The following is a 12,396-nucleotide window of genomic DNA, read 5'->3' on the forward strand; positions in this document are numbered from 1 at the left end:
AAACTGAGGGAGTGACCACAGGCATTTGGTGTCACCACTAGGCAGTTGTCAGAGCAGTTCATAGCAGTGGCCCCTGTGGCTTTCCTACCTGTCGGAGGATGAAAAACTAAGGGTAATATGGAGCAGGCTCAGATTTGAGTTCACCTCTGCCTTATATTTTCAGACAGGGTCTCTGGCTGAACCTGGAACTCACCCATCTGGTAAGACTAACTGGCCAGCAGGTCCCAGGAATCCTCCTTTGCAGCCTTCAGGATTACAGGCATAGTGCAGACATGCCATCTTCTCACCTGGGTACTGGGGATTGAACACAGCAAGCAATCAACCAACTGAACCATCTAGCCATAAATTCACTTAAAAACTAAAAATGAACATGTGTGTATATATATGTATATGTATGTGCATATATACATACATACATACATACATACATACATACATACATACATACATACATTACAGAGATCCACCTGCCTCTGCCTCCCGAGTGCTGAGATTACAGATCACCACCCGACTTATATATAGATATATGAATGGAGGCAGAGGCAGGAGGATCTCTGTGAGTTCAAGGCCAGCCTGGACTACAGAGTAAGTTCCAGGAAAGCTATACAGAGAAACTCTGTCTCAAAAAACCAAAAAAAAAAAAAATGTGGTTTATATACAAAATGGAATATTATTTGGCTGTAAAGAAAAATGAAATTTATGGGAAAGTAGATGAATTTATAATGTATGATATTAACAAGTAAGGTCACCCAGACTCAAAAATAAATGCATGTTCTCCCTCATATGCAGATCGTAGCCCATAATGTGTGTGTTTATATGTAAACAGCTCTAAGTGTATAGTCTGACATTTAAAAAAGAGACCAAGGCAGGGTAAGAGGGGGCAGTGAAGGACAGCAGAAGGACGAAGCACACATGAGATGCGAGAGGATATCAAGATCATTTTTTCCCCTACTTCAGCTCTGTCAATGTGTAAGTCATAGTGAAAATTAATACCCTAAGCAAAAGCTCCATGGCTTTAGAATAGGGGTCCTAACACTATAGCAGTTCACAGAAATGAATGGAGTTGAGGATAGGGTAAGTGTCCATTTGAGTGGCTACTTCATCTAGATGTGTGATTGTTTTATTTGTGTTTATTATAATAAAGTGATTTCAAAAATAAAAATAGGCAAATAGATCAGTACAACAGAATAAGAACTTATATATCAGTTCACACTTATGTTGTATTCTGATTTCTGATAAAGATGCTAAAAGCAATCCAAATGGAAAAGCAATTATTTTTAGCAATTAGATGTGCATATGGAATATAGTAGAACCTCCTAGATCCATCATTCATATATCTATATATATATGTATATATATGCACATACATATACATACATAAATATATATATACAAGTTCAAAGTGGAAAAAAGTCTAACTCTCCTAAGAGAAAACAAGACCTGTACAAGTTGGGTACAGGCCAAGATTACTTAGGTCATAAAGAGTAATAACCAAGAAAAACCAAGTTAATAAGTTAGACTTGGTTAAAAATATCATCAAAAGGCAATAGTAAGAAAATACAAAAGCAACCACAGGCCTCAAAAAAATATTTACAATGCACATATCTAACGAAGAGCTAGTGTCCAGAATTTATAAAAATCTCCTACACTGCAGTTATTCCTTAAAGACATCCTAAGTTAGAGTAGATTGTAAATAGATCACTCACAAATGTACCAAAGGCCAGAAATACAGTATCATTAGTAATCATAGAGAGGCAGAGTCAACGAAGATGTTGCCACACATCCAGCAGCAAACCTACAATTAAAAGCTTGCCAACCCCGACAGGATCTGGGACAGGACAACTGCATGAAGCCGCTAGAACTCAGACTTGGTTGAAAGTATAAAATTATACATCACTGTTGGAAGAAGATCGTTGCTCAAAGCACTTGAACCTCTACATGCTAGACAACTCAGAAATTCTACTCTGGGGTATCTGTTCAAAAGAAGTGAAAGCATGTATCCACAAAAAGATTAGGAGTGTTCACAGAAGCTGCCCATTAGCAGAAATACACCTGAACAAGCTGTCAGGGAGGCAAATTGATGTAATTATACAGTGGAGTTAATATAATTAACTGCCCCAATTTGCCTGGAGTTTTCTAAAAAGTGGGCCTTTCAAGTACTAGACCAGGAAAAGCCATGGCAAAACATGAAGACTTGGTCACCCTCAGCAATGACAAGAGGTAACCGAGATGACACTGAGACATATAAATTGAATGAAACCTGCGAACAAGTCCATATTCTTTGATTCCACTTACATGAAGCTCGAAAAGAAGCAGAACTAGGTTGAAAAACAGAAATGGGAGTGTTTTTATCTAGGGATTGGCTGTTGATGATGGCTGTGTGGGACCCTGTGGATTGATGATGGTGATCTATATCTTGATGGAACTTTAGCCTGTATGGTGATTGCACCCTTTTTCATTTCTTAATCCTGAGCTTTTCAGGGTAACTCCTATTCATTTTCTAAATCCCTGGTTTTCTTTCATTGTTTTATATAGTTAGTTTGTCTCTAAGTTGTTTTATGAATCGTTTCATTGTTATTGATTCTTTGCTCTTTTTCCCCTTGAAAACAATCTTATACTATTTACAGGTTTAAGAGTTAGCCTATTTTATTCAATCAGTTATGTTATTTCACAAAGTGTTTCTCTCTATCTCTCTCCCTTCCTCCCTCCCTTTCTCCCTCCCTCTCTCTCTCTCTCCCTCCCTCCCTCCCTCCCTCCCTTCCTCTGGTGTGTATGTGTGTGTGTGTGTGTGTGTGTGTGTGTGTGTGTGCGTGCGCGCGCATATGTGACCTTGCACTTTGGTGGCTAATAGGTAATTCTTACAGCATTTTGTTTTGTTCTTCTTAACATACTTTTCTTCAATAATATGTTCCTTTAAAATCTAACCCAAGTAAGGTGCCATATCACAAAGTAGTTCCAGCTACTTAGGAGGCTAAGATGGAGTTTTATTAGAGACCAGAGTTCGAGAACATCCAGAGAGCATAGTGGGATATTTTCTCATAATATTTTAAACTCTGGGTTGATTCTAGGTCGATGTTTTTATTAACTTGACGGGGGCAGGGGTCAGAAAATTAAAATGCACATTACTGAAGATTTTGTCTTTACTTTGTTTGTTTGTTTGTTTGTTTGTTTGTTTTGTTTGTTTTTCGAGACAGGGTTTCTCTGTAGCTTTGGTGCCTGTCCTGGAACTCACTATGTAGACCAGGCTGGCCTCGAACTCACAGAGATCCACCTGCTTCTGCTTCCCAAGTGCTGGGATTGAAGGTGTGCGCCACCACTGCCTGATTCTTTACATTTTTCAAACTTATCTTTTCATGTATTATTAAACAAATGTTTTGATATAATGTACTAGATTAACTCAAAGAATAAACTCTACTGTCAACATCTTTCCAAGAATCTTTCTTTGCTTTTTAGTTCTTTCTTTTCAGCTATGTGTTGTTCTTATGAAGAAGTCAGTTATAATAATGAGTCTAGCTCTACCAGAATCAGTCTACCCTTTTATGAACAAACTTTTTAATTTTATATTTATTTATTTTGTGTTTGTGTAAGTGCACACACAAGTATGAAGGTCAGGTGACAAATTGTGGGAGTCTGTTCTTGCCTTCAATCACGTGGGTTCTGGGTATCAAACTCAGGACTTCAGAGCTGGTAACAGACACATTTATCTGGTGAGCCATCTCACTGGCCCTAGTAATAAATATTTTAATAATTGCCTTCAATCCTGAAATTAATATATTTTAACCTATTATACAAATAAAATGTATAGTGGTTATTTTAACGTGGTTACCATGATTAAAATAGAAAGAGCAAATAAGTTAACAAATATGTCAATATGTAAATTTGGAAGCATGATATAATCAGATATTTGTCTCTAGACATAAGAATAATGAATAGGGTGGTGGTAGAGGCAGAGTTGGGTGTTTTTCATTATCACATACATCAAGCAGTATTGATGTTAGTGCTATGAGTTTATGAAATAATTGAACTCTTGATGAAATTTTGAAAAAAATACAAAATACAAGTTTGATATAATTTCCATAATTACAATAGGAATTTCATACATTATATGTGCTTCTGGAAAATTTGACATGCATTTAAATTATACAGACTATTTTTAGCTATTACAACATTTTATTTTTAAATAGCTTCATACAGTTGTAGAAGTTTGAGAATGTTCTTTTTTTTAACCATAATTCAATGAGTTAATAAACATACACAAAGAGTAACTCATTTTAATAACATAAAAAGGGCTGGTCATTATTGGTGAAATTATTAAGGCCACTCCACGTAGTTACAAAGATATTTATTTAATGGCGTAACTTACAAATTAAGGGATAGGTAGGTCGTGGGGCCTGGGGAAGGTATATCACAGTCCAGCGGTGTTCTCTGGAGTTCTGCTCTGTCCACCTCCACCATTCAGGGTCCAGGAACAGAGCGAGCACTTGCCCATCCAGGTCTTCAGGCGCCTCCCCTGGCCCTGCCTTGTAGGCGTGACAGTTGCCAGAGTCTCAATGGGGGTTGGAACTTCCAGATCAAAGCTAGAATGGCTACCCACTACAGGGCATGGTGAAGCCCGCCTTTAATCCCAGCACTTGGGAGGCAGAGGCAGGTGGGTCTCTGAGTTTGAGGACAGCCTGGTCTACAGAGTGAGTTCCAGGACAGCCAGCACTATGTAGAGAAACCCTGCCTTGAAAATATGTAATATATATATATATATATATATATATATATATATATACATATACATATATATATATATATATATATATATATATGTAAAAGATAGTATCCATAGGTCTTCATCCAACTTCAGAGAGGTGGTATCACCCTCTGGTCATTGATATCAGGTCAAGAAGGCTGTCTTCATCATCCAAATGTGGAGCTTCATTCTTCCACTAAGGTCCCATGAAGAAAAATTAGATCACCCAACCAAACGAACAAGTGTTAGCATCTGACATCCTAATTTGAGCTCTAAATTCTGCACTTGAGATAGAGTGGGTTTTTTTTTTATTCCCAGTGACCACTGGGTGGTTTCCCACATGAACTGAAATCATCCTCTTCTGCTTCTTTTTGAAAAGGTGAATTTAAACTTTAACAGTGTGATATTGAGACATTACCTCTCGTTTTTAAAATCACTGGTTCATATGGGATCGAACATTTAATGAAGAGTGCCCATGTAAGAAAATATGTCCTATGCCACAAGAGTTAAGAAATTAACTGAACTCAAAGAAGTCAGGCAGGACCAGAGCAGCCAGTGAGATAGACTCCGAAGAGCTGCAGTTTATCCACGTGAGGCATTCTTTTAGTTCTGGCATGGAGTCAGAATTCAGAAGAGCCCAGAAACAATCCTATATCAGGTTGGTTCTGTTTCCCAGTCTGCACAACAGTTTCCATATTACTAGAGCCATATGGCATTGTTTAAGCATTAAATAGGTGCCATGCATAGCTATAAGTCCTTATTCTCGGACGATGTCCATCAATACTTATGATCATGAGCTGGCACAAAAGCACAAGGAGCCCTCCCAGCAGGGCGGGGCGTTTCATGGCTTCAGATCATAATGAAAATAGGAAACATGCTGCCAAACATGTTATTGTATAAAATGGAGTTCAGTTCTGGCCAGATAATTATAAACTGAATATCATTTTCTTCTTGTATATCATTAAGGTCAGAGGACACTTCTCCTATGGGAGTACTCCCTTGTGACTTGCAGGTCATTTAGCAACCCTGGACCTTGTGTGCTAAATGCTGTAATGGTCCCTTAAGCTTGTGACAATCAAACATAAACTTATAAATTACCATATTGAGTGTTTACTTGAAATGAATCAGTCTCTCTGGCAATGGTATCACCTCCTAGAATAGTGTTTTTAACTCATAGGTAAAATATGTAGGATTACAAAGGAAACCAACTGTATTAGAATAATGACTCCAGGTTAAGAGTCCCTGCAAACAATATCACAGTCCTCTTCCTTGTACTCAATACAGTTGAAAACCCTGAAGTCACAGGGCTTTCTATCTCCGGGGAAATGGTGAAAGCCGTAGTTTAGACTGTTACACATTTGGAAGCATATTAAGTACCTGGATTGTTTTGTCAGCAACATAATGTCACTTGAAGGACTCTGATCTATTTCCTAGTAAAATGAAGTAAATATACAAGGAGCTGAACTTCTTTGCTTGTTTTGTATCAGAAAAAAAAAATGTCTATCAAATGGAGTAGTGCTTCCATGTCCTGCTTCCTGCTTTGATTAGACTACACTGATTAGAATCAATTATGGCTCAGGTCTGGCCAGTGTGTCTATTCATGTATCACTACAGGAATAAGGCAACTTGAGCAAAACAAAATCTTCCTTCAGCTGCCATTTGGCCAGTGAGCCAAGCACTCAAACATACTAAACACAGTGTCATCCAGAAACAGGAATTACAGACGGAATAAAAAGAGTTTGCTCCAGCAGGTGTCCACTCAGCTTTCTGGGGGGACTTTGAAAGAGAGGATTGTGCACTATGCAGATGAGCAGCTCGCTCACCATAGCAAACACACTGAAATCATGCCTGTGCTTCTCATTCCTATAGGGTATGTCTCTGTGCCAGACTGTCGTCGTCAGCTCTATAGTCACTCTTCTCTACTCTTCCAGAGCTTGTTATAATCTGGTAGTGATCACCATATCACAGGATGCATTAGAGAGTCCGTTTAATTATGGCTGGGATAATCTTTCAGATAAGGTAAGTGTCTGTCTGTGTTACCGGTCTCCAGTTGATACAGCTGATAAGTTAGCAAGAACACTTGGTGTTCGACTCAGACATGGTTTTATGCACTCTCTGCTCTCAGTAACTCTGTTTAAAACTGTTTAAATTTTCCCATTTGCATGCGACACCTTGCAATCGTTCTTCATAAAGTTTTATCTAAGAAATAATTTAGGCCGGGCGGTCATGGCACACATCTGTAATCCCAGCACTCGGGAGGCAGAGGCAGGTGGATCTCTGTGAGTTCGAGGACAGCCTGGACTACAGAGCTAGTCCAGGACAGGCTCCAAAGCTACAGAGAAACCCTGTCTTGAAGAAAAAAAGAAAGAAAGAAAGAAAAATAATTTAGTTAGTTTGTCAATAAAAATAGTGCTAGAAACCTGTTAGTCATCAGCCCATTTACTGACTTTTTGAAGGATGATATTTTATTTTATTTTTTTTTTTTTTTTGGTTTTTTCGAGACAGGGTTTCTCTGTGTAGCTTTGCGCCTTTCCTGGAGCTCACTTGGTAGCCCAGGCTGGCCTCGAACTCACAGAGATCCGCCTGGCTCTGCCTCCCGAGTGCTGGGATTAAAGGCGTGCGCCACCACGCCCGGCCCAGGATGATATTTTAATATCTCTAGGTAATTGTCATTAGCCAGTGACTATAGCCAATGTCCTGTGAGGATGGAAGAACTGCATAAAATCTTAATATTTTGCTCAGTTTTATGTATCTAAATAATCACTTTCTTATATTTACTGTGATTCTCAGCATTGTAGCTGTGTGTCTCTAACTTCTCAGCGCACTTCATCTCCTTCCGAAAAGTACAGTTTGACATTTAGATGTTCTGTCTTAGTAGAGTTTCACTTAGCGCTGAACCCAGGGGTGTTAGAAGACTGATTCATCCTTACGCTAAGGAGAGGGACTTTTCACATGTGACTCCACAGGGCAGATTCTCTTCACTCTTCCTCTGCTTCCCCTCCCCCAGCACCTGGTAGAACAGAAACAACTTCAGTATGTAGGTAGAGTAGCCCCAAAGCGTATTTTAAAAATCAGCTGTGCTGATTTACTTAGCATATCTCATTTTTCCACAGGCCTGACTCACGGGGCTATTGTGCCAGTGGGGCAGCTGGAACAGTAATCCCTATAACTAACCCTCTTCAGACTGTGGTGCCTCAAATGACATCATTCTGCATTATCCAAGGGTTAAAATTATTTTTCTAAGCTAATGTTTTGATAATTTTTTAATTGTCTTATTGTAGTTTTTTTTAAAAGTATTGTTATATTTCTTGAAGAAAAAAAGTAACCATTACATGAGAAGTCACAAATGAACAAAATACAGAAAAGTCCAGTGCTTTTGTGTTTATACTTAATGTATGTTAACTCACCCAGCCTGAAGCACTTGTGGCAGGTGATTGCTTAAATATAAAACCAGTGTGAAAATTGCTCTGCCATGCTCTGTGGACAGGCTGGTGGAGAAGATAGAAGTGGAGGAGACTACATCGTCTTTGGAATGGTCCTCTTTCTGTGGGAGCACGTACCAGCATGGTCAGTGGTACTGTTTTTCCGGGCACAGAGATTAAACCAGAATCTGGTAAGATTTCATAATATCCCCCAGTGCTTAATCTCATTTTTTTTCTAAAGCATAGAACATTTAGCCTGAGTTTCTGTTTTGAGTAAGGCTGAGGCTCAAACTCACAGACCCTAGTCTCCGGCCTTCACCCGGTCTCTGACATTGCATCCACAGGCACCTGCTGGCATGGGAAGCAGCCACAGCTACAGCTCCAGAGCTTTCTTTTTCGACAATCCAAGACGGTATGACAGTGACGATGACCTGCCAAGACTGGGGAGCTCTCGAGAAGGAAGGTAGATGTAGTCACTTGGCTGAATTAGTGTTGAAATAAAAAAAAAAAAAAAAAGAACTCTGAGCTTTAACCCACCCACCAAACAGGTGATTTGGCACATGATCATGAACTACTGTGCCTTAACCCACTAGATCGTTAACCAGGTGATACAACATGCTCTATAAACAACTGTCAGCTGACCTGAAGCCAGTCTATCGCCCTGTCTTTAAAAAATGTTGGAGTAAAGTGGGGCCAGACCATCTCCCTTCTTGGTTCAGAGTGAGAGCGTGCACAGTGTCGGGCCCCGAAGGGTCGCCATACACTGTGTGTTTGCTTCCTTGTCCTAGTGTGATTCCAGGTCAAAAAAGAACAGTCTGCCCACACCCTCGTGTTCCAAAACCATCAGAGAGCCTTGTCATACACCGACAGCCATCTTCCCGCTTGCTTCCTTTTCAGTACCTCTAACTTCACCTGGACACGTCATTTAAGCTGGTCCTCCTCCGTGAAGTAGGGATGGCAGCAAAGCCTGTCTCACAGGTTGTGATGAGGACCAGAGGAGCCACATGTACATGCAGATGTGTCGGAGCAAAGCATAGCACACAGATTATTACAGCCAGACACACTCTGCCACTTCTCAGAGTCATAGCCTTCTTGGGAGGTGTGTCACAAGTCAGAAATATCAGGTAGAAGCCATCAAACTGTGGAGAAAGTCGGTGTTAGTTTGCACATTTACTGTACTATATTTCTGTGTTGTGAAATTCTCTGGAAATGTTAAAAATGCCAGTGTGACTCCTAATCACAGCCCTCTGACTTCTTTGCCTTCTATTTTTGCTGTTGCAGTTTATCGAACTCGCAGAGTTTGGGCTGGTACGGCACCATGGCGGGGTGTGGCGGCAGCACCTTCCCGGTCACCCCCCCACTGAATGGACCTGTAACGGACACTGCTCCTTTGCTCTTCACCTGCAGTCATTTAGATGTGAGGAATCACCAGAGCTTGTATGTAACTCCTCAAAACTGAGGGCTTCCCCACAGCAGGAGTCTTGAACTGTTTTCCATGAATGTGTATGTGTATTCAACATCTTTAAAAGCATCTACATCAACATTGCATCATCTATTGCAACTAGCAAAATCTGGAAATACAGCTGTGTTTCGTGGAGAACCTCAAAACACAGCTGTTTGTTTTGACCTCTGCATAGTGAAATTCAAAGTTTGGAGGAGAAAGAGATTAGATGCTAAGGTACTCGATGACCTCAGAACCTCCTAACTTTGAATGTCCAATGCACATTTGCATATTTGCACTTTTATCTATGTTCAGAAAGAATACTCTGCAGTCCCCAAAGCCACACTTGAGTATTCACGCCAGAATATTATTGTATACCAGATCGGAAGGCAGTTTTTCCACAAGAATCAAAACCTAGAAATTCAAAGGTGTACTCTACATGGAACCCTTACCCAATTACAGGTTTAAAGTATGATCGGTGCACAGAGTTAAGGCTTAAAAGTGTATCATTCTTTTTAAAAATACACAATATTGAAGACAGTTTTTTAAAGCATGCTTTGAAAAAAATGTCAATTGAAATTACTCCATTCTTTTAAACAAGTGATAGTGGAAACCCTTCATGGTGCTGCTGGCTGGCAGTGTTCTTTGGAAAGCCAGAGGAGTCTCTTCAAGAGGAACAGTAATCCAGTGGAGACTGTGTGGCTTTGAGTAGGACTGGTCACGTGGCTATTTTGTATGGCTAAGGTGAGTAGCAGTTGAAGCATGATTCTTCCAGAAGCAATAGTGACTTTTGCATAGGGAGTTGCAGTAGAACTTCTTGGGACTAACTAAACAAGTTTACAGATGCACTGAGGGATTGTTCATTGAAGAAGTGCTAGGTTAAAAACGGTATGCTTTCAAACGGTATTCAGTTTATCTGAAAGAGATGGAGCACATCCCACCTACTGAGTCAAGATTGTCCTCAGGTAAATTAAATCATGAGACATTTTGCAGTGAGCTAAAGTGCAATACTTTATAAAATGTATAATTCCGCCTTTATTTTTCACATTTTATACCTTGTATATGGGCTAAGCCAGATTAAATGAATTCCAATCAATTCCAGCACTGGATGAGCAAACGAGAAAAGTGTAAGAGGTTAACAACATTGGGACAGTGTAGGATGTCATTAAAACTGTCTTAAACATGCTGTAAGCAGTGTGCTTGTGCACGCATGTGTATTCAAGCACACATGCACACAACAGTAGGCCAAGATAACACAATTTAAAAATGCACTTTCTACCTGTGTCTATATGGAAAGCAGATGCTGAATACCTCAGATTCCGAGGGGACAGGCAGCTTAGGTGTCACACAGGTGAAGACCCCACACAGGATCTGCCAGCTGCTTTGGAACTGGGACGAACACAGCTGCCCTCTTCTGTCTACTGTGACTAGAAACTGTCTTATTTGTACTCATACCTAAAATCTATCAGCTTTTTAACAACTAATGCAGCAACTTCACAAAAGTATAATATGTGAATCTTTAGAAACATATTGTTAATCCTTTCTATCTTTTGAGAGGATGGTACAAAGCCAAATACTTTTCTTCTTTTTATGAACAACCAATTTTAAATTCAATCAGAAGCATACTTATAAATGCACAGCATCTGTTTATAAGTTCTTACTGTAACAAATGAATCTTTTATAGTACAGAAGTTAGCCTTGGTACTATGATAACAACCTAACAATAGTCTACAACTGTGGATTTCTTTTCAGTTTTTCGGTTTCTCAGAATGCCAGGTGTTTATTTCGATTATGTTAATTAAGTATCTAACTATTGTCTTTGATATTTTTTTCTAGTTAAGCCTCTCTACACAAACATCCTGGTTGACAAAGTAAACAAAGATTACTTAACTCTTTCAGATAAAGTATCTTAGTTCTTTTCGCTGCACTGGTTGACTACACTGAATTTGATATTTATTAGTTTATTATATTTATCAGTGACTCAAGTACCTAAATTCTCCTTTTGCTTTGTTTTGAAACGGAGTCTCTCTGTGTAGTCCTGGCTGTCCTGGAACTCACTGTGTAGACCAGGCTGGCCTTGAACTCAGAGATTCTCCTGCCTCTACCTTCTAAGTGCTGGGATTAAAGGTTTCCGCCACCACACCTGGCCTATAAAGTTACCTAAATTCTTAACATTCGTCTCCTTATACACACTTCACAGTACATCACCAAAGAAGACATCTGCCCCAGTGTTTGCTTAAAACTTCAAACGCACTAGCAGCACTTTAAGTTCGGTCTCGGAGGGAGCTGTTCATAAGGTCAAAGGGCTCCAGTTCCCCGTCCACCTGCACTGAAGCACATGACAGCTCCAGCCCTTGCTCACAATCATTAATTAGAAAATCCAAGTTCATTGCTTAAGTGTGTAATTCTACAGTGATTAGCAATATTTGTTCTTATCGTTCATTTCACTTGGGTTGCTATTAATTTTGAAACTCTTAACCACCTACTGTAGCTGATTGTAGTTTTACAGACAATGTAATTTATAGCTAAAGTGGCTTTTTATGCATTATTGCCTTTTTATTGTTTAACAGTGTTTCTCAGCTATACAATCAGTTTCAAGCTGGTTGTAAAAGTATAGCTGTGGCCAATGAATGTATTTATTTGTTGTTTCACTAAATTATAATAAAACACTACGGTTAATGAGTGTGTTTTTATTTGGAGGTGTGTTTCCTTAGTACCATTAATGGAATCCATTCAGTCCCTTTCAGAAACCTCATTACAAATGGAATTGGCCTTTTTAGTGAATAATGAATTAC

At 39.4% G+C, this 12,396-nt stretch overlaps 1 protein-coding gene across 1 annotated transcript in view; it reads left to right on the forward strand.

Annotated features, from left to right (window-relative positions):
• The window catches only part of Gpr137c (G protein-coupled receptor 137C), a 63,205-nt gene extending 50,926 nt beyond the window's left edge, over positions 1 to 12,279 (forward strand). Inside the window, exons 4-7 of the mRNA XM_006994171.4 lie at positions 6,608 to 6,757; positions 8,226 to 8,351; positions 8,505 to 8,623; positions 9,442 to 12,279. Coding sequence (XP_006994233.2) covers positions 6,608 to 6,757; positions 8,226 to 8,351; positions 8,505 to 8,623; positions 9,442 to 9,619 — 573 coding nt within the window. The 3' untranslated portion in view covers positions 9,620 to 12,279. The remainder of the gene's footprint in view (positions 1 to 6,607; positions 6,758 to 8,225; positions 8,352 to 8,504; positions 8,624 to 9,441) is intronic.
• Positions 12,280 to 12,396: the final 117 nt, after the last annotated feature.

The sequence above is a fragment of the Peromyscus maniculatus genome, chromosome 9, assembly GCF_049852395.1.
Source record: "Peromyscus maniculatus bairdii isolate BWxNUB_F1_BW_parent chromosome 9, HU_Pman_BW_mat_3.1, whole genome shotgun sequence".
Lineage (NCBI taxonomy): Eukaryota > Metazoa > Chordata > Mammalia > Rodentia > Cricetidae > Peromyscus > Peromyscus maniculatus.